The 22,098-nt window shown below is 43.1% G+C and overlaps 1 protein-coding gene across 2 annotated transcripts in view; it reads right to left on the bottom strand.

Annotated features, from left to right (window-relative positions):
* The window catches only part of zeb2a (zinc finger E-box binding homeobox 2a), a 44,243-nt gene extending 25,367 nt beyond the window's left edge, over window positions 1–18,876 (bottom strand). For both annotated transcript variants that reach the window (XM_059342898.1, XM_059342897.1), the window contains exons 1-2: window positions 18,421–18,876; window positions 17,083–17,220 (exon numbers count right to left, since the gene is read on the bottom strand). In XM_059342898.1, coding sequence (XP_059198881.1) covers window positions 17,083–17,220; window positions 18,421–18,868 — 586 coding nt within the window. In that variant the 5' untranslated portion in view covers window positions 18,869–18,876. The remainder of the gene's footprint in view (window positions 1–17,082; window positions 17,221–18,420) is intronic.
* Between the last annotated feature and the right edge of the window lie 3,222 nt (window positions 18,877–22,098).

The following is a 22,098-nucleotide window of genomic DNA, read 5'->3' on the forward strand; positions in this document are numbered from 1 at the left end:
GCAAATACACAAAACACAACAAAAGTGTTTCCAGAAGACACTTAATATATAGCGTTAGCCCGCTAGCGTTAGCCCGCTACACCGTATCAATCACATTGCAGTTAAACAAATCAAATAAATGAATGATACATGTTTTAGTTGGTCTCTCTAAACGGCACGAGTTGGTCTTGGTCTTGTTAGCCTGCTAACGCTAGCACGCTATCAATTGGCTGCTAACATAAACATGCTATGATCGGCCGCTAATGTTAGCATGCTATCGATCTCCAGCTAATGTTAGCACGCTATGATCGTTATAACATTGAAATTATCATTATCTTTAAATAACGTGATAATATCAAGTATGTCCAGTAGGGGTGTGCCATATCATATCATTTATGATTATACTGGTATATTTTTTAATGAGTAAAAAAAATGCATATCATGATATTGGCAACATTCCTACTTCTTAAAGTAGTGGCGTAAGGGTTTCTCATTAATTAACAAGACTGTGGCGGCATGCATATTATGTAGAATAATATGCAAATGCCCGCCATAGTCTCATGTGCAGTGCTAACGTCACATTTAAAGCTACTGAAAGTATATCTACTAGAGGTGTAACGATACATGGATTTGTATTGAACTGTTTCGGTACGGGACGTTCATTTCGGTACAGCGATGTGGACTGGTGAGTTCCCGAAAACAAAAGTTGCGTGTGTTTATGTTCCGCCGGCAACTCCATGTGCAGCTCATGTGCGTCATGGCTACCGCTAGCGGTGAGCTGGAGCTTGAGGACCTTCCACTGTCGCTAAAGTCTCCTGCTTGGGAGCAATTTGGCTTCCTGGTAAAACGAGGGCAGTGTGCCGACATTGTTCAAGAGAGATCGGGTACGTTTCTGGAAACACAACGAACATGCTAACGCAACTGAAACGGCACCACCCGGGTGTAAACATCACCACGACAAGAAAAACCCCACCTTAGTTGACTTAGCTGTCTTCGGCATTCAGGCAGCCTCTCCTTGGACATTCAGATCAGGTCAAAGCAATTTAAACTGCCATCAGCGTTTTTATTGCAGCGGATCTCAGACCATATTCAGTGGTTGAAAACGTTGGCTTTAAACACATGCTAAAGGTGATTGAGCCCTGCTATGCAGTAGCCTACCCTCGCGTCCACACTTCAGCCAAAAAATAATTCCAGACCTGTATGAGCAAGCTGAATCTATTATTATCCAAGACTTGTAGAAGGCATGTGCAGTAGCACTCACAACAGATGGATGGACATCCAGAGCTAACCAGAGCTACATAATCAATGTACTTTACTTGTTCAAGTGTTAAGCTGTGAGGAATTTATTTTTTATAATATTTAATATATATATTGTTTACTTGAGAACATTTTATTTAAATTATTACCAGGCAGAACTTTGCAATTGTATTCTATTTTTTATTTCATTTTGATATTTGTGTAATGTCACAATAACTTCTTGGTTTGCAAGCAAAATATATTTGTTGTTTATTATTTATAAGCACGCAAATAGATAACATGCAAATGTAGGTTTTGCTTTTTGTTTCCATACTGTACCGAAAATGAACCGAAGCGTGGTAGAAAGCTCTGGAACACAATCTAAAAATATACCCATCAGTGAGGTCTGGTATGTGAGTCAGCAGGTAATTATACTTACTTTATTCTTTTAGAAACCAGAACATAAAGAACCAAAAAACGTCATAAATATTATTAAGGACTCTTAGATGTAGTTCAAGCAGCAGATCAGCCAATCAGTAAGCAGATCTTCAGTGTGTCTGAGGGCGAGGGCGGCTCATGGAGGGTGAAGGACGAGCAGGAAGTGAGGTGTTTCTGCTGGCGGTCTCACCGTCAGACGGACAGACGAGTTCATCCAATCACACTGAGGTGACAGGAAGTGACAGCGCCTGCCGCCCGGGGGCGGGACTTTCCAGCCGAGCGAGCGAGCAGCCACCGGGCGCCAGAATCTAACTGCTGCTGTGACTCACTGTGAGGCTGAGGACCAATCAGAGCACAGCGGAGAAAGGCAGCAGCATTTCTGTCTCCGTGTCTCTGTGTCCTCCGAGACAATATCGTCCCAGACCAGATCCTCACAAACCAGATCCTCACAAACCAGACCAGATTCTCACAAGCCAGATCCTCACAAACCAGACCAGATTCTCACAGACCAGATCCTCACAAACCAGACCAGATTCTCACAAACCAGATCCTCACAAACCAGACCAGATTCTCACAAACCAGACCAGATTCTCACAGACCAGATTCTCACAATCCAGACCAGATCCTCACAAACCAGACCAGATTCTCACAAACCAGACCAGATCCTCACAAACCAGACCAGATTCTCACAGACCAGATTCTCACAAACCAGACCAGATTCTCACAGACCAGATTCTCACAGACCAGATTCTCACAAGCCAGATCTTCACAAATCAGACCAGATTCTCACAAACCAGATCCTCACAAACCAGACCAGATTCTCACAAGCCAGATCCTCACAAACCAGATCCTCACAAACCAGACCAGATGTCCAGAGAGACTAGACACTTCACCCTGTTAAAATTTCAAAATAATAATAATAATAATAATAATAATAATAATAATAATAACAATAACATAATAATAATAATAATTAATAATGAATTAATAATAATTTGTGGCGGTGTGGATCAGAAACTCTTTGGTCTTCCAGTAAAACTTGCGGTTCGAGTCGACCGCATGTTTTAACACATGAAGAAGAAGTTAAAGTTGAGTGCTGCTGCGGCTCCAAACATCAAATATTCATCACACACACACACACACACACACACACACCTGTCCCTGAGTGCTTTTTATTTCTCAGTGTGTTCTGACTTCACATGTTCACATATTATGAATGTCTATAATATAAATATATCTATAATAAGTATAGTTATGATTGATTCATTGTCCTCTACGGATGGTGGGGGGCTGGAGACCCTGGGCCAGAGACACACAAGCATTCACGCTCTCATACACTCCTACGGGCAATCTAGAGTCACCAGTTAAACCTAAGCTGCATGTCTGTGGACTGTGGGAGGAAGAACCAGAGAGAACCCTGAGAGAACCCAGGCTGAAACCGAGAACCAATGACCCTCTCCCTGCTCAGCCCCGGGATCAATATAACAAGATAAATATATAAATATAAATATAACATGAAGAATATAAACATAAATAAAGGTGCTGACGGAGTGATGGTGAAAAGTGAAGTGAGACGTTCTAAAGACAGACTGACAGGAAGTCATTAACACGCTTATTTCTAAACACAGAGGCCACTTTATTAGGTACACCCAGACCGGCCAATCAGCACATAGAGTGTGTGTGTGTGTGTGGTATGTGTGTGTGTGTGTTACTGAGTGTGTTACTGTGTGTGTGTATTTATGATTAAACTGAAATAGAAGCGCGACGTCGTCGTTCATTCCTGAATCATGCTGCCATCAGTCTGCTTTACACACACACACTAACCAGACACACACACACACACACACACACACACACACACACACACACACACACACACACACACACACACTGTAACCAGATACACACACACACACACACACAGTGGGCCCCTCCCTGCAGAAAGCTGGTAGGAATTTAACCACGAGGTCATTCAACTATTTGGGTATGGCTGCTGTGTGTGTGTGTGTGTGTGTGTGCTAACACCTTTTATATTACATTTCAGCCTGTCGTCATGATGATTATTGATTATTGTCTCGATTAATTTACAATAAACTGATGAATCATTTAATTATTTATAATAAATTATCTGAACATTTACCTTCTGTTTACTGAGTGAAGACATGAGGACAAGAGGACATGAGGACAAGAGGAAATTAGAACACAGGGACAAGAGGACATGAGGACAAGAAGACATGAGGAGATGAGGACAAGAGGACAAGAAGACATGAGGACATGAAGACATGAGGACATGACAACATGAGGACATGAAGACATAAAGACATGAGGACACGAGGACATAAAGACATGAGGACATAAAGACATGAGGACATAAAGACATGAGGACAAGAGGACATAAAGACATGAGGACATAAAGACATGAGCACATGAGCACATGAGGACATAAAGACATGAGGACAAGAAGACAAAGACATGAGGACATAAAGACATGAGGACAAGAAGACAAAGACATGAGGACATAAAGACATAAAGACATGAGGACATGAAGACATAAAGACATGAGGACATAAAGACATACAGTCATGTGGACATGAGGACATAAAGACATGAGGACAAGAGATCATGAAGACATGAGACATCTGGACATGGGGACATCTGGACATGAGGACATGAAGACATAAAGACATGAGGATATGAAGACATGAGGACATAAAGACATGAGGACATGAGGACATGAAGACATAATGATATAAAGACATAATGACATAAAGACATGAGGACATAAAGACATAGTCATGTGGACAAGAGGACATAAAAACATGAGGACAAGAGAACATGAGGACATGAAGACATAAAAACATGCGGACATGAGGACATAAAGACATGAAGACATGTGGACATGAGGACATAAAGACATGAGGACATGAAGGACATGAAGACATAAAAACATGCGGACATGAGGACATAAAGACATGAGGACATAAAGACATGAGGACATGAAAGACATGAGGACAAGAGGACATGAGGACATAACGACATGAAGACATAAAGACATGAGGACATAAAGACATGAGGACATAAACACATGAGGGCAAGAGGACAAGAGGACATAAAGACATGAGGACATGAAGACATGAAGACATAAAGACATGAGGACATAAAGACATGAGGACATGCGGACATGAGGACATAAAGACATGCGGACATGCGGACATGAGGACAAGAGGACATAAAGACATGAGGACATGCGGACATGAGGACAAGAGGACATGAGACATGATGACAAGAGAACATGAGGTCATAAAGACATAAAGACATGAGGACAAGAAGGACCGCCCCTAGTCCCGGCCCAGGCCCCGCCCCCCTCCTGACTGAGCGGTTGGCAGTGTAGACCAGCAGAGAGTCGGAGCCGTGTGGAACCAGAACCTGCAAAGAACCAGTTCAGGTTGGGAACCAGCTTGTTGAAAAGGGGACTTTGTGTCAAACTGACCCACAGACAGGAAGCATGATCCACATATCAATCAATCAATCAATCAATCAATCAATCAATCAATCAATCAATCAGTCAATCAGTCAATCAGTCAATCAGTCAATCAATCAATCAATCAATCGACCAGTCAGTGAGTGAGTGTGGAGCTGCAGCAGCTGACCCAAGAAGCAACTTGTTTGGAGGAGCAGAGAGAAGAGGAAGTGTGACAGCAGAGACGGAAACAAAAGAAGAAGAAGAAGAAGAAGTGTGGTGACGAGTCAGCAGTCCGGCTCAGAGGGGACTCTGGGACACGGAGACACTGAGATACACTCAGAGACACGCCAACAACGTCCTCTTTACCCTGTCCTCTGTTTCCTGTCCCCTGTCCTTGTCCCCTAACCTCTGTCTCCTGTCCCCTGTCCTCTCTCCCCTGTCCTCTGTCCCCTGTCCTCTGTTTCCTGTCCCCTGTCCTTGTCCCCTAACCTCTGTCCCCTGTCCTGTCCCCTAACCTCTGTCCACTGTCCACTGTCTCCTTTCCTCTATCTCCTGTCCTCTGTCCCCTGTCCTCTGTCCCCGTCCTCTGTCCCCAGTATCCTGTCCTCTGTCCTCTGTCCCCTGTCCTCTGTCCCCAGTATCCTGTCCTCTGTCCTCTGTCCTTGTTCCCTGTCCTCTGTCCCATCTCAGGTCTGGTCTGTTCTGCTGCACGGAGACGTCTATCTGATGATTATTGTCTGCATCGCTGGGATCAATTTGCATTTAACCCAGATCCAGATCCAGATTAATTCAGACTGGGATTCAGAGGGAGAAGTGTTTTTATTTCAGTTTTTACTCTTGAAGCTTCAGGGTCTCAGAACTCGTATTGCTGTGACGAGTCACACGTCTCCTGAAGACTGCCGACCCTGGACCCCCACCCCCACCAACATCACCCCCCCCCCCTGCCGCCGCAGGCGCTCTGCATCCACTGGGTCACAGTATGTGTGTGTGTGTGTGTGTGTGTCCGGGGGGGGAATCAAGTCAGAAACCAGTTCACCCAGTCTCACAGTAACTAATGTAGCTTAGCTTAGCTTAGCACAAAGACTGGAAGCAGAGGGAAACTGTTGGGAGCTTAGCTCTCAACAGTTAATAATAATAATAATAATAACAACAACAACAATAATAATAATGGTGTTTGAGGAATCTTAATGTTTACATTAGAATGTGTACGTAAACACGTGGCTGTGGAGGGACCGTGTGGTTTCCTGGGACGATCCTGTCTCTGTGTCCCCGTTATAAAACATCACAAACATGTTTCTGTCCCTGTAACCCACATGGATCAGTTTATTGATTGACCTGCTTCATGGTTATTGTTGCGGCTCCATCCGGGTGTGAACGGATCCAGACTGTAACATCTGTGTCACATTGATCGCTCCCACTGATCAGACACATACACACACACACACACACACACCAGTGACCTCCACTGAATCGTCCCTCTGAGCGAGCCACAAACAAAGCCGGCCTTTCAAGTTCATCTGGACTGATGTAATAAAATTGACGGCTCGTTGTGGCGCCTGTTACCTAAACGCTGCAGCTCTGTCACCTCCCTCACTGCAAACGAATCAATTACAGAGCAGCTAATCCTGTTAGAGATGAATGCAGAGCTCCCCGCTGGCAGCTGCTGCAGGCTCAACGGCTTACTGGAGCAGCTCATCAAAGCTGCCTTTATCTACACATTACAACCATCAGGACCACTAGAACCACTAGAACCATCTGAACCACTAGAACCACTAATACCACTAGACATGACCACATGACCACTAAAACAATCAGGACCACTAGAACCAATAGAACCACTAGAACCATTAGAACCATCTGAACCACTAGAACCACTAGAACCACTAGAATCACTAGAACCACGAGAACCATTAAAACCATCAGAACCACGAGAGCCACTAGAACCATTAGAACCATTAGAACCACTAGAACCACGAGGACCATTAGAACCATCTGAACCACTAGAACCACTACAACCACTAGAACCATCAGACCCACAAGAAACATTAAAACCATCAGAACCACTAGAACCATCAGAACCTCTAGAACCACTAGAGCCATTAGAACCACTAGAACCATCAGAACCACTAGAACCATTAGAACCACTAGAACCCCTAGAACCATCAGAACTACCAGAACCACTAGAACCATCAGAACCACTAGAACTATTAGAGCAATTAAAACCATCAGAACCACTACAACCACTAGAACCATTAGAACCATAAGAATCACTAGAACCATTAGAACAACTAGAACTATTAGAACCACTAGAAGCATTAGCACCACAAGAACCACTAGAACCATTAGAACTACTAAAACCATTAAAACAACTAGAACCATTAGAACCAGTAGAAGCATTAGAACCAGTGCAGCCGCCAGAACACGCTGGCCAGTGGAGGTGATCGTCTTGGTGGTAGTGGTGGAGGTGTTTGCGTTGGTGGTGTTGATGGTGGTGTTGGCAGTGGTGGTGTGGGTGGTGTTGGCGGTGTTGGTGGTGGTGGCGGTGGTAGTGTTGGTGGTGGTGGTGGTCTTGGTGGTGTTGGTGGTGGTGGCAGTGTTGGTGACGTTGGTGACGTTGGTGGTGTTGGCGGTGGTGGTGTGGGTGGTGTTGGTGGTGGTGGTGTTGGCGGTGGTAGTGTTGGTGGTGGTCTTGGTGGTGTTGGAGGTGGTGGTGTTGGCGTTGGTGGTGGTGTTGGTGTGGGTGGTGGTGGTGTTGGCGGTGGTAGTGTTGGTGGTGGTCTTGGTGGTGTTGGAGGTGGTGGTGTTGGTGGTGGTGTTGGTGTTGGTGTTGGTGGTGGTGGTTGTGGTGTTGGCGGTGGTGGTGTGGGTGGTGTTGGAGGTGGTGGTGTTGGCGGTGGTAGTGTTGTTGGTGGTGGTGGTCTTGGTGGTGGTGGCAGTGTTGGTGGCGTTGATGGTGTTGGTGGTGGTGGTGTTGATGGTGGTGTTGATGGTGTTGGTGGTGTTGGTGGTGGTGGTGTTGGTGGTGGTGGAGAGGAGACGAGAGGAGAGGAGGAGGAAAAGAGGAGAGGAGGAGGGGGGAAGTAATGAACGCCACAATGACGGGGGGAGGGGTCAGAGACAACTAGATGGAGGGAGAGAAAGAGAGAGAGAGGGACCACGTCCCCCCACCACCCCCCCGCGGCAGCCCCGGCTCACCCGGTCCATTGTGCTCCGGGGGGGTTCAGCAGATAAATGGCCGCATGTTAACCACGTTTGACAGGCTGCACAAAAGGGGACACCTCGGTCCCATGACGCAACCTGGACCCCCCCCCCCCCCCCCCCCAACACCCAACACCCAAACACAGGAGGGACAGGAGACAGGAGACAGCAGACAGGAGGGACAGGAGACAGGGGGACAGGAGACAGGAGGGACAGGAGACAGGGGGGACAGGAGGACACTGAGGACAGTCAGGGATCAGGTCCAGAATGGACAGGAAGTAGCATTTATGCTTATCATTTATCGGTCTTTCAAAATAAGAGCTCAATCAGAACCAATGCAAACCAATCAGAAAGTTCTGATCAATAACTCCAATCAGAATATTGATACTTTATGACTGATTGTTTACATACTGCTGTTTGACATAAAACTGTCAGTAAAAATATTTACATGTTAAAGTCAACAGGAAACAGCATGTGGTTATTTATTGTTGACAGGCTGTGATATTGTGATATTTGTTGTTATGACGATATTGTGATTAAAGATGTTCTTTTCTCATCTCGTGACCTTTTTAAGTTCACGTTTTCTACACTATGAACCGTTTGTGTTCAGAGAGCCAATCACAGCCATTCACCTGATATGGGGCGGGTTCTTAGCTCTGATTGGCTGTGAGTTTACTGACACACTCACTGAGAGGCTCCAGACTGAACCAGACTGAACCAGACTGAACCAGACCAAACCAGCCTAACCAGGCTGAACCAGACTGAACCAGGCTAAACCAGGCTAAACCAGGCTAAACCAGGCTGAACCAGGCTGAACCAGGCTGAACCAGGCTAAACCAGGCTAAACCAGGCTGAACCAGACTGAACCAGACTGAACCTGAACCAGGCTGAACCAGACTGAACCAGGCTAAACCAGGCTAAACCAGGCTAAACCAGGCTGAACCAGGCTGAACCAGGCTGAACCAGACTGAACCTGAACCAGGCTGAACCAGGCTAAAACAGGCTAAACCAGGCTGAACCAGGCTAAACCAGGCTGAACCAGACTGAACCAGGCTAAACCAGGCTGAACCAGGCTAAACCAGGCTAAACCAGGCTGAACCAGACTGAACCAGACTAAACCAGGCTGAAACAGGAACGGATTCAGCTACCTGAAGGTCTAAAGTCGAGTTATTGTAGCAGACTGAAGAGAACAAGCTCATGATTACTCATCTGTCCTCACACAGATGTCCTCACACAGATGTCCTCACACAGATGTCCTCACACAGATGTCCTCACACAGCTGTCCTCACACCTCTGTCCTCTGAGGACAGGCTGGGGGACGGCTGGTCTCTGGTGTTGGGGGATTATTCTCCTCTAACCTTTTCAGCTCGTCTGATTCTTTGACGGCTGACAGGACTCACAAAGGCACCTGCCCCGTCCCAGAGTGTCCCCCGTCCCCCCGTCTCCTCCCTGACCTGACCGGCATTCCTGCCTACAGGGGGTCCTCCCCATGGCTACACACACACACGCACACACACACACACACACACACACACACACACACACACACACACACACACATACACACCACCCTGTAATCCCACAGCAAACACTGGCGGCTCGGAGCAGACGCTCGTCACCGTGGGAACCACACTGAAAGGCATTATGGGATGGATCTTTAAAGGGACAGTTCACTGAAAAAGTTAGAATCATCTTTAATATCTGAACTTTAATTGAATATTGCTGTTGATAAATTCATAAAGAGAAAAGTTTTAATTTAAAGGCGAACTGTCTCTTTAAATCTGTGATTAAATGAAAGAAACTTTCATGTCAAAGTTCAAAGTTTTCTGTAGACATTTAATATTAAACCCTGTTATCAGTTTACACTTATTACAAAATAAAGTGTAATGTACTTTCTTTATATTTGAAGAAGACGCTGGGATTCAGCTGAGCGCTATTACATTTACATTTGAGTAAGTGAACGTTAAGTGGCGATGACGTGGCGTGGCGTGATGATGCTGTGGCGTGATGATGGCATGACGTGGCGATGGCGAGGCAATGGCGTGATAATGGCTTGACTATAATGACTTCTTCATCCTTAAATCCAGTTGACTGTTTGTTCCTCCTAGTTTCTGAGCGCTCAGAAGTCAGAGGCTCCCTGAATGCGTCACTGAGTCACACCTGCAGGACACACCTGGACCTGTCCAGGGACCTTTAGCTGCCCTGCTCCTGGTGACTGACAGGTGGGCGGGGCCTTGCTGACAGCGGTGGCGCTCTGCTCTCAGATGTCCTGACACCTTCATCAGCCGTCCACTATTGATTGTTCCGTGTGTGTGTGTGTGTGTGTGTGTGTGTGACCTTGCCGCAGGAGCTCGGCCAATCAAACGAACCGTCCCTGTGAGTGCAGGCCAACGAGAGCGAGCAGCAGTTCACAGACAGTAAGTCAGCTGATCACCTGATCACCTGGTCAGCTGACCAGTAAACAGCAAATAATCAATAATCAAACTGAGACCTGACTGCAAAACTAAAAAAATAAATAAAAGTATGTTTCAAAAAGAATATGGTAAAATAATACCATAGAAACGTTTAGAAAAACTAGAAAATTTCTAAAGAAATGTTGAGTGTGCTTGACTCTGGCCACTTAGAGAGAAAAACAGCTAAAAGTTTCCCTGGAACAGAAAGCATTTTTTGCCAAACCATAGCTCCTAACAGTGAATCGACTTCACTTTGAGCATCCTGAGTTCTTCCTGAACGTCTACACTACTGGTCAAAAGTTTTAGAACACCCCAATTTTTCCAGTTTTTTATTGAAATTCAAGCAGTTCAAGTCAAATGAACAGCTTGAAAGGGTCCAAAGGTAAGTGGTGAACTGCCAGAGGTAAATAAAAAAAGGTAAGCTTAACCAAAACTGGAAAATAATGTACATTTCAGAATTATACAAGTAGGCCTTTTTCAGGGAACAAGAAATGGGTTAACAACTTAACTCTATGGAGTCTTGGGCTATTTTGTCCATTTTTGAATTCTTTTCATGTCTTTGTAAGTCATTTTGTGTCTTTTTTTGGTCATTTTGTGTCTTTTTTTAGTCCTTTAGTCCAACATAAAATGTGATTTTGAATCTTTTTTTTAAATTTCAAAACACTATCATGCTCAATAAAGAATTTTAAATGTTACAAATGTGCATTAATTTCAGAGTACACTGAGGCATTAAACTGCATAAATTTCAATTAAATTCTGGTGTGTTCTAAAACTTTTGACCAGTAGTGTATATATGTGTTTTGTGAAGAAAAATGAAGGAATTGTGTTTTTTAGAGCGATCAGAAGAAACTGGTACCTCTGTTTTCCTCCAGAAATGTTCCTTCCTTTTTACCATGGCGGTCTATGAGGCTGTGGGTGCTTTTTAGTGTATGTGCGACCAAAACTCCGGAAACAGAAACAGAAGAATAAATAGGAAGAAGCCCGGTGGAAAGAATATAGTGGCTCTTATAAGCACACTCAATAAAACTAAAAGTTCAGCAGATAGATTAAAGTTTAATAAAACATGAATAAATGTTGAAGTTAAAAAAACAAAAAGAATGTGTTCAAAAAGTGCCAAAAGTATAAAATAAAATAAGTTAAAATAATTTGTATTTATATCAATTTATTCAATTCTTCATATATATTAATTTATTAATATTCTCATTAATTTACCATTGTTATGACAGTGTTATTACAGTCAGCTGATGGTGCAACCTCGTCAATCAGTGAATCACAACGAGTTTCAACAGACAAAACACCACGATAAAGACATGAAGAAAACGTGCATGTGTGTGTGTGTGTGTGTGTGTGTGTGTGTGTGTGTGTGAGTCTTGACACCGACACATTCCACTCTGCAGTGATGCATCATGGGAGGCGTAGGATACTCTGAGGAGTGTTTGTTGTTGGCGGCACAGTGGCGAGCTTTGTGTCGCCGAAGAAGAAGAGTGCAGTAATCACACACACACACACACACACACACACACACACACACACACACACACACAGAGTGACAGATGTTATCAGAATAAAGCTGTGGGGACACGAGTCAACCAGTCGAAGACTCAAGAACACGACATGATCTGACCTGTACTACTCTTACTCTGTCATTACATAATAATAACAACATTATTACTACTATTATTATATTATACATTTATAATACTATTAATATTATATTATATGTTAATATTATCACTATTATTATATGATATATTAATAATATTACTAATATTATTGTCATATATTACTATTATTATTATCACTATGATTATATTGTATATTATATTATTACTACTATGATTGTATTGTATATTATTTGGGACCGAGCACCGAAGGTTTATTATTATTATTATTATTATTATTATTATTATTATTCTCCCAAATGAATTGCCTTTTTGGGGGCTTTATCATATTCAAAAACTCGTTATATTTATTATTGTTATTGTTATTATTATATTATTATTATATGTTGATATTATTATTACTATTATTATATCATGTATTAATAATGTTACCACTATTACTATACTATACTATACTATATATCAATATTATTATTACTATTATTATATTATATATTATTAATACTGTGCTGATGTTTGATGTTTATGGTGCAGTTATTATCACTTAATAATCTTCATGAGAATGTAATAATAACGGCATTATTACATATTATTTAGTGTCCTTGAGTGTTAAAAGGCGGGGGGGGGGGGGGGGGGGGGGGGGTTGGGGGGGAGATAATCTGCTTTTCTTCACAATAAAACAGCTCAGAGGGACGAAGACATTACAATTCATCACAAGGAGCATTTAAACCTGATGTCTGACCTGTTAACACCAGCTGAGACACAAAGGGACACGAAGGGACAACCAGAGACGCTGAGAGACACGCTGAGGGACACTGAGACACACTGAGAGACACTGAGGGACACTGAAACACACTGAGAGACACTGAGGGACACTGAGAGACACTGAGAGACACTGAGGGACACTGAGAGACACTGAGAGATGCTGAGGGACACTGAGAGACACTGAGAGACACTGAGGGACACTGAGAGACACTGAGACACACTGAGAGACACTGAGAGATGCTGAGGGACACTGAGAGACACTGAGAGACACTGAGGGACACTGAGAGACACTGAGACACACTGAGAGACACTGAGAGATGCTGAGGGACACTGAGAGACACTGAGAGACACTGAGGGACACTGAGAGACACTGAGAGACACTGAGGGACACTGAGACACATTGAGAGACACTGAGACACAGCGAGACACACTGAGAGACACAGAGGGACACTGAGGGACACTGAGAGACACTGAAAGACACTGAGAGACACTGAGGGACACTGAGGGACACTGAGACACACTGAGGGACACTGAGAGACACTGAAACACACTGATAGACACTGAGGGACACTGAGGGACACTGAAACACACTGAGAGACACTGAGAGACACTGAGAGATGCTGAGGGACACTGAGAGACACTGAGAGACACTGAGGGACACTGAGAGACACTGAGACACACTGAGAGACACTGAGAGATGCTGAGGGACACTGAGAGACACTGAGAGACACTGAGGGACACTGAGAGACACTGAGACACACTGAGAGACACTGAGAGACACTGAGAGACACTGAGAGACGCTGAGGGACACTGAGAGACACTGAGAGACACTGAGAGACACAGAGACACACTGAGAGACACTGAGAGACACTGAGACACACTGAGAGACACTGAGAGACGCTGAGAGACACTGAGAGACACAGAGACACACTGAGAGACACTGAGAGATACTGAGACACACTGAGAGATGCTGAGGGACATTCAGGCTGTTGAGATACTGAAAAGTGACTTAAAGGGATAATTAGTTTATTTGTTTATTTGTTTGTTTGTTTGTTTGATATTTCTAAGGATTGGATCAGATTCAACAAAGTCACAGAAACACACTAACTGCTCTTTAAAATGAGTGTTTTTGTGAATGGAGTCTGGTGGCAGCGAGAAAAATATTCAGATTTATATTTTAAAATGTTTATAATGTTTTAAAAATAAAGATTTTAGATTTTGAACTGAGAAAAAATAAAATGTTTTGAACTTTTAATTCTTAATGAAAACTTTATTAAAGCAGTTGTCTCTCTCAGTGTGTCGTAATGTCTCTCGCCCGCCTCGCTCTGTCCAAGAATGTGTGTGTGTGTGTGTGTGTGTGTGTATGTAGGGCACACACACACACACACGCCTTCAGGTCTCTCTTTCTGGGTTGTGATTAAGAAGAGAAGCTCTTCAGCCCTCGGGGACATGTTTACTGAGACATCCACAGAGGACGGGGACTCACCGCGCTATAGGGACATGAACCTGTTTAACACACGTTTAGGGGACGTTGGTGTCCAGGTCAGGATGAATCATTTGTGGGTAATAATAAAGTCAAAATGTTAAAAGAATTATTCTGAATAAAACCAACAGACGCTCAGGAACAATCTCTCCATTTCTCATCATGTCTAAATGTCTAAAACAAACTGCACCCGTCCTCCTACGTTAGGGGGATAGTAAACTGGTTTAACCAACATCAGGGGACAAAAGCGAAATATGTTCAGGTTCAGAGTTTAACAACAAGTCAAGTGAGTCAATAAACATAATAAATATATTCCGCATCAACCACACACACACACACACACACACACACACACAAACACACACCTGCAGATATTCTTAAAGAAATATTAAATTAAAGTGATTATAAACGCAGCATGAGGCTCATTAATCATCAGGACCTGGTTCTGGTTGAGTCTGATGTGAACACTGAACAATGACACGGCTGTGAGACATCTAGCATCAATGGTACAGCAGCATGCCTGACACCAGCTCCTCCTCCTGCACCTCCTCCCTGCACCTCCTCTCTGCACCTCCTCTCTCTCTCTCTCTCTCTCTCTCTCTCTGCACCTCCTTTCTCTCTCTCTGCACCTCCTCTCTTTCTCTCTGCACCTCCTGTCTCTCTCTGCACCTCCTCTCTTTCTCTCTGCACCTCCTCTCTGTTCCTCCTGCAGGAGTTTGGCCTGTGACTCTCTGAGTCTCCAGCTGAATGTTTTTCTGAACGTTAATTTCTCTTTGAATCATTTTGTCTAAAAAATGTCAGAAACAGTAAAAATGTCTCAGTTTGTCCAACATGTTCAACGTCTCCAAACGTCTTTAAACGTCTCCAAACGTCTCTAAACGTCTTTAAACGTCTTTAAACGTCCAAAGATTTTCAGTTTAATTTGATGTTAAATAGAGAAAAACAGCAAATCTGCAGGTTTGACAAACTGAACACAGAATTTTCCTTAAAAGTAATAAAAAGATAAAACGTTGATTATTTTCTGTCTGAACGTGGATCAGAGGACCAATCGTCCCTTCATCTCTCTGGTGGAAACAAAGTGAATGTTTGCTGATAAAATGGAGACTTGGAATAATTACAGAGTCATTAGAGTCACGCTTTAATGTGAAAGAAACAGGAAGCTGGTGTGAAAATGTTTTCAGCACATTTGGAGAAAACTTGTGATTAAAACAAACAATGGGAGCAGAACATCAGAACCAGAGTCCAGCCAGAAAACGCTGCGTTTAACAGCTGCAGCCGCACAGCTGGACGGACGGACACGAGGAGACGCAGATCCTGTTACACCACCAGGCTGATCTGACCACAGACCCCCCCCCCCCCCCCCCTCCTCCTCCCCCCCCAGGGCAGAGAGGAGACGCAGCGAGTCACAGAAGAAGAAAAACCACGACGACGACGGGAGCAAATAACAAACATTTAGTTCAATTTAAAGGTTTAAATTTCTGAGTTTGTGACATTTTAACCTGATTGTTAATAATATAATAAACCTAATATAATGTTTAGGATGTTGGTCAAATTCTGACTGAAGCTTTAAATCTGATAAACTGGTTCTGAGGCCTGAAACTAGTTTTGTGTTTGATCCTTCAGAGAGAATTAAACCAGTGAATGCAGCCGCGACGCAGAAACAGAATCAGCAGCTTTTTAAAGGAAGTTCTGAACAAGAAAAAGCCTCCAGTGGATTTAACGCCACGGCAAAAAATTATTACTGAATTAAAATGAAAAAGATTTTTCAGACAATAAAATATTTTATACAGAATTACTGGACGTAATTGAATGTTTCTTAATAAACTGGTTTTATTATCTCATAAATAACAAATATTTTAATGTATAAATGTTGTTTTTACCATGTTAGTTCACTGATTAAAATTATAAGAATACATTTAATAATATAAAAAATGTAATCAATAAAAATGAATCAAACTGATTTTAAAAGCTACAGATTACAACTCTTTATTAGAAATATTTTAAACATTAAATGTTAAATAACAGACGAGAGAGACAGAGAGTGTGTGTGTGTGTGTGTGTGTGTGTGTGAGTGTGTGTGTGTGTGTGTGGAGGCACGCGGCGGATAAAAAGTGTTACAACTGTTAATAACTGTGAAAAAAACACTTTGATGATTTTTATAAGTTTAGTTTTTATAATAAAACATGACGTGCACGCGCCGCGCGGAGCCACAGGTCCTCGCGCGGAGCTGCAGTTCAGATAACGGTTTCTGCTCCGAGACTCTGACCGGGACCCGGAGAGACCCGGAGAGACCCGGAGAGACCCGGCCGGTCCGTTCCATCACACCCCGGTCTCCCCGCGCCCCGAGACCCGCAGAAAGTCCATCTACAGAACTTTGTTGTCCCGGGGACACGAAGGGGACAGAGCGGGGACACGGCGGGGACAGAGCGGGGACATGTGTCTTACCGTGCTTCCTCCGGGGGTTGGCCTGTTTCCGTCTCTTGCAGCGGGGACCCTCCGCCATGATCTCCTGCTTCATGGACTCAGTCCGGTCCGCAGCATGGGCTCCGGGTCCGGGTCCCGGGTCCGGCTCCGCGGCTCCTCCTGCCGAGCAGCAGACACAGTAAATCCACTAGAGGCCTTCAGGGACCGTCCGGACACACGGAAACTCTCCGCACTTTGTTTTTATTTTCTTTTTCTTTCTTTTGTTTGTTTTTGTTTGTTGGAGCGCGCGCACCGACCGACCGAGCGCACCCGCCGCCCCGCGAGCCCTCCGCCTGTCTGAGAGAGGAGACCGAGCTGGAGGAGGGACGACACGCACGCACGTGCACGCGCGCACACACGTTACAACACACACCCTGTCACACAAACATCATGACACGCACACACACACACACACACACAGCCTGACTGCAGTGTGTGTGTGTGTGTGTGTGTGTGTGTGTGTGTGTGTGTGTGAGCACGCTCACTCACACACACTTTAACAACTTTATGACATAAATAATAATAATAATAAAATAAATAACAATTAACTTTCAGTTTGTTTGAGTTGATCACTGATCGATATACGCGTTACTTTTCTCTCTCTCTCACACACACACACACACACACACACACAATATTATTAATATTATTTATATTATCTATATTATTTCTTTTTCTGTGTATCAGAGGCAGAATGCGGTTCTCTATATTTCTGTGTATTATGATATATATTTATATATAAAGTGGTTATATAAGGAGGCCGTCGGTCCGCCAGTATTCTGCGCAGTAAAAACAAGCATATGTTTCTCACATTTATAATATTATTTTATGATATTTATTTATTTATTCATATCAAATATATTTATATCAAATATATTTTTATATATATATCATCGTGTTTCTGTCTTTCAGATGCTCCGGGATTATTTTAAATATTTTATATTGTAATATGAATTTGAATTTAACTGAAACATGTTGGAGCCGGTGGTGTGAGCGGGGAGCGGTGCAGCGGGACGCGGGGACAGACCTCCTCCTCCCCGGTCCTCCCCGCTCCGCTCCACTCCGGTAAAAACAGCATCCACACCTGGAGCCGCGCCGGCAGTGGGAGCGCGCACCTGTCTCCTCTCACCTGTCAGCGCCGCGCAGGTAGAGCAGCAGGTAAGAGGCGCTTTGATTGGCTCCAGGAGGAGAGGAGAGAAGAGGAGAGGAGAGGAGAGGAGAGAAGAGGAGAGGAGAGGAGAAGAGAAGAGAAGAGAAGAGAAGAGAAGAGAAGAGAAGAGAAGAGAAGAGAAGAGAAGAGAAGAGAAGACAGAAACCTACCGGAGAGTCTCCGGGATTCTCCGCAGGAGCAAAGTGCTGCTGCAGCGCTGCACCCTCCGGGAGAAGGATCCGGTCTGGTCTGGTCCCGGTGTTTGCTGGTCCCGGTGTCTCTGGTCCCGGTGAGTCCCGGTGAGTCCCGGTGAGTCCCGGTGCTGCAGCGGAGCGGAGGACGGTCCAGTGTGTCTCTGCAGCAGCAGCACGCGCCACCTATCTGCGCGCGGAGGGATAATTGCGGAGGTCCCTCCTCCTCGTGCACACCATCATCTCTCCGCTGCACGCGGCCCCTCGTGCTGCTCACACGGAAACCAAAAGCGGCGCCGCGGCTCCTGATTGGCTCGCGGCGGACAGGTGAGCCAGGTGAGCAGGTGAGGCTCTGCAGCAGAGCGGGCTCACACAGCAGAGGGGCTGGCGCATGCGCAGACGGCTCTGTTTGGATGCCCCAGATCATCAGTGTAAACAGATGTGACACACACATCCGGCCTGTGATTGACAGATGACAGACCTCAGGTCAGATCAAAGAAATAATGTTAAAACTATTTATTAATAAACTATTGATAAATGGGGCGTGTCTGGTGGCTCACCTGGTGGAGGCTCAGTCCCACATGTCTTCCCCCTTCACTCTAAATACCTCTCTGCTATCAATAAAAGCTATAAATGCCCTAAAAATATCTTTAAGAAAACAAAGTATTTATATAATGTTAAGAAAATGTTCTTAAGGTAAAGTAGCTTATTGAAATGAATAAACAAATAATTCTAAGAACATTAAAGTTATAAAAGAAATAAAATGTTAAAATACATCAACAAAAATAACTGTTAAAATCTAAAAATGTTTTTAAATAAAAATGAATAAATACCCAAATATGTACATACACGCGTGAAAGGTAAATTAATAAAAAAGTTTTAAAATAAACAAATTACAAAACTATGGATAAAAGTGTTTCATTAAAATAAATATATAAAACAAATTATTTCACAAAATGATCAAAATATTATACTGAGGGTCGACTTCTAAATAAAGGTCACACTCACACACACTGTAAAGATTATATTTATAGTTTTTTGTGATTGAAATTACTTATTAAATTAGTTTGTGTCAAAGAAGAATCAAAGGTCAAAGGTCACCTGATGCTTTAATTATGTAACAACCTGAGGGTCACATGAAACCTGAGCCGATGGGAAAAAATATATTAATTACTTTTATTATTATTATTATTATTATTAATAATAATAATAATAATAAATAATAATCATCATCATCATCATCATCATCATCATCATCATAACAATAATAATAATAATAATACTCAGGTGAGACAACCTGCTGAGAAACTCATTGAGTGACCTTTGACCTTTACAGTCCATCCCTACTACAGAGCATTTCACCTGCAAACTACAGAACAATTCACCTGCAAACCACTGATTATTTTTATTGTTTTTTACGATTTAAATTATTATTAGTTTGTGTCAAAGAAGAATCAAAGGTCAAAGGTCTTAATAATAATAATAATAATAATAACAATAATAATAATACTCGGTTAAGACAACCTGCTGAGAAACTCATCGAGTGACCTTTGACCTTTACAGTCTATCCCTACTACAGAACATTTCACCTGCAAATTAAAGAGCATTTCACCTGCAAACTACAGAACAATTCACCTGCAAACTACTGAACAATTCACCTGCAAACTACAGAAGAATTCACCTGCAAACTACAGAACAATTCCCCTGCACACTACTGAACATTTCACCTGCAAACTACTGAACAATTCACCTGCAAACTACTGAGCATTTCACCTGTAAAGTACAGAACAATACACCTGCAAACTACAGAACAAAACGCCTGCAAACTACTGAAAATTTCACCTGCAAACTACTGAACAATTCACCTGCAAACTACTGAAGATTTCACCTGCAAATTACTGAAGATTTCACCTGCAAACTACTGAACATTTCACCTGAAAACTACTGAACATTTCACCTGCAAACTACTGAGTATTTCACATGCAAACTGCTGAACATTTCACCTGCAAACTGCTAAACATTTCACCTGCAACCTACTGAACATTTCACCTGCAAACTATAGAACATTTCACCTGCAAACTACAGAGTATTTAACCTGCAAACTACTGAACAATTCACCTGCAAACTACTGAATAATTCACCTGCAAACTACTGATAATTTCACCTGTAAACTACTACGAAACATTTCACCTGCAAACTATTAAACATTTCACCTGTAAACCTCAGAACATTTCCCCTGCAAACTACAGAACAATCCATCTGCAAACTACAGAACAATCCACCTGCAACCTACTGAACATTTCACCTGCAAACTACTGAATATTTCACCTGCAAACTACTGAACAATTCACCTGCAACCTACTGTACATTTCACCTGCAAACTATTGAGCATTTCACCTGTAAACTACAGAGCAATACACCTGCAAACTACTGAACAATACGCCTGCAAACTACTGAACATTTCACCTGCAAATTACTGAACAATTCACCTGAAAACTACTGAACATTTCACCTGCAAACTACCGAACAACTCCCCTGCAAACTACAGAACAATCCACCTGCAACCTACTGAACATTTCACCTGCAAGCTACTGAACAATTCACCTGTAAAACTACTGAACATTTCACATGCAAAGCTCAGAACATTTCACCTGAAAACTACAGAACATTTCACCTGCAAACTACCGAGTATTTCACCTGCAAACTGCTGAGCATTTCACCTGCAAACTACTGAACATTTCACCTGCAAACTATAGAACATTTCACCTGCAAACTACTGAACATTTCACCTGCAAACCTCAGAACATTTCACCTGCAAACTGCTAAACATTTCACCTGCAACCTACTGAACATTTCACCTGCAAACTATAGAACATTTCACCTGCAAACTACAGAGTATTTAACCTGCAAACTACTGATAATTTCACCTGCAAACTACTGAACAATTCACCTGCAAACTACTGAACAATTCACCTTCAAACTACTGAACAATTCACCTGCAAACTACTCAACATTTCACCTGCAAACTACTGAACAATTCACCTGCAAACTACAGAGCAATTCACCTGCAAACTACTGAATATTTCACCTGCAAACTCAGAACATTTCACCTGCAAACTACAGAAGATTTCACCTGCAAACTACTGAACATTTCCCCTGCAAACTACAGAACATTTCACCTGCAAACTACTGAACAATCCACTTGCAAACTACTGAACATTTCACCTGCAAACTACTGAACATTTCACCTGCAAACGACTGAACAATTCACCTGCAAACTACTGAACATTTCACCTGCAACCTACTGAACATTTCACCAGCAGACTACTGAACAATTCACCTGCAAACTACTTATAATTTCACCTGCAAACGACTGAACGATTCACCTGCAAACTACAGAGCAATCCACCTGCAACCTACTGAACATTTCACTTGCAAACTACTGAACAATTCACCGGCAAACTACTGAACATTTCACCTGCAAACCTCACAACATTTCACCTGCAAACTACTGAACATTTCACCTGCAAACCTCACAACATTTCACCTGCAAACTACTGAACACTTCACCTGCAAACTACTGAACACTTCACCTGCAAACTACTGAACATTTCACCTGCAAACCTCAGAACATCTCACCTGCAAACTACTGAACAC

The sequence above is a fragment of the Centropristis striata genome, chromosome 10, assembly GCF_030273125.1.
Source record: "Centropristis striata isolate RG_2023a ecotype Rhode Island chromosome 10, C.striata_1.0, whole genome shotgun sequence".
Classification (NCBI taxonomy): Eukaryota; Metazoa; Chordata; class Actinopteri; order Perciformes; family Serranidae; genus Centropristis; species Centropristis striata.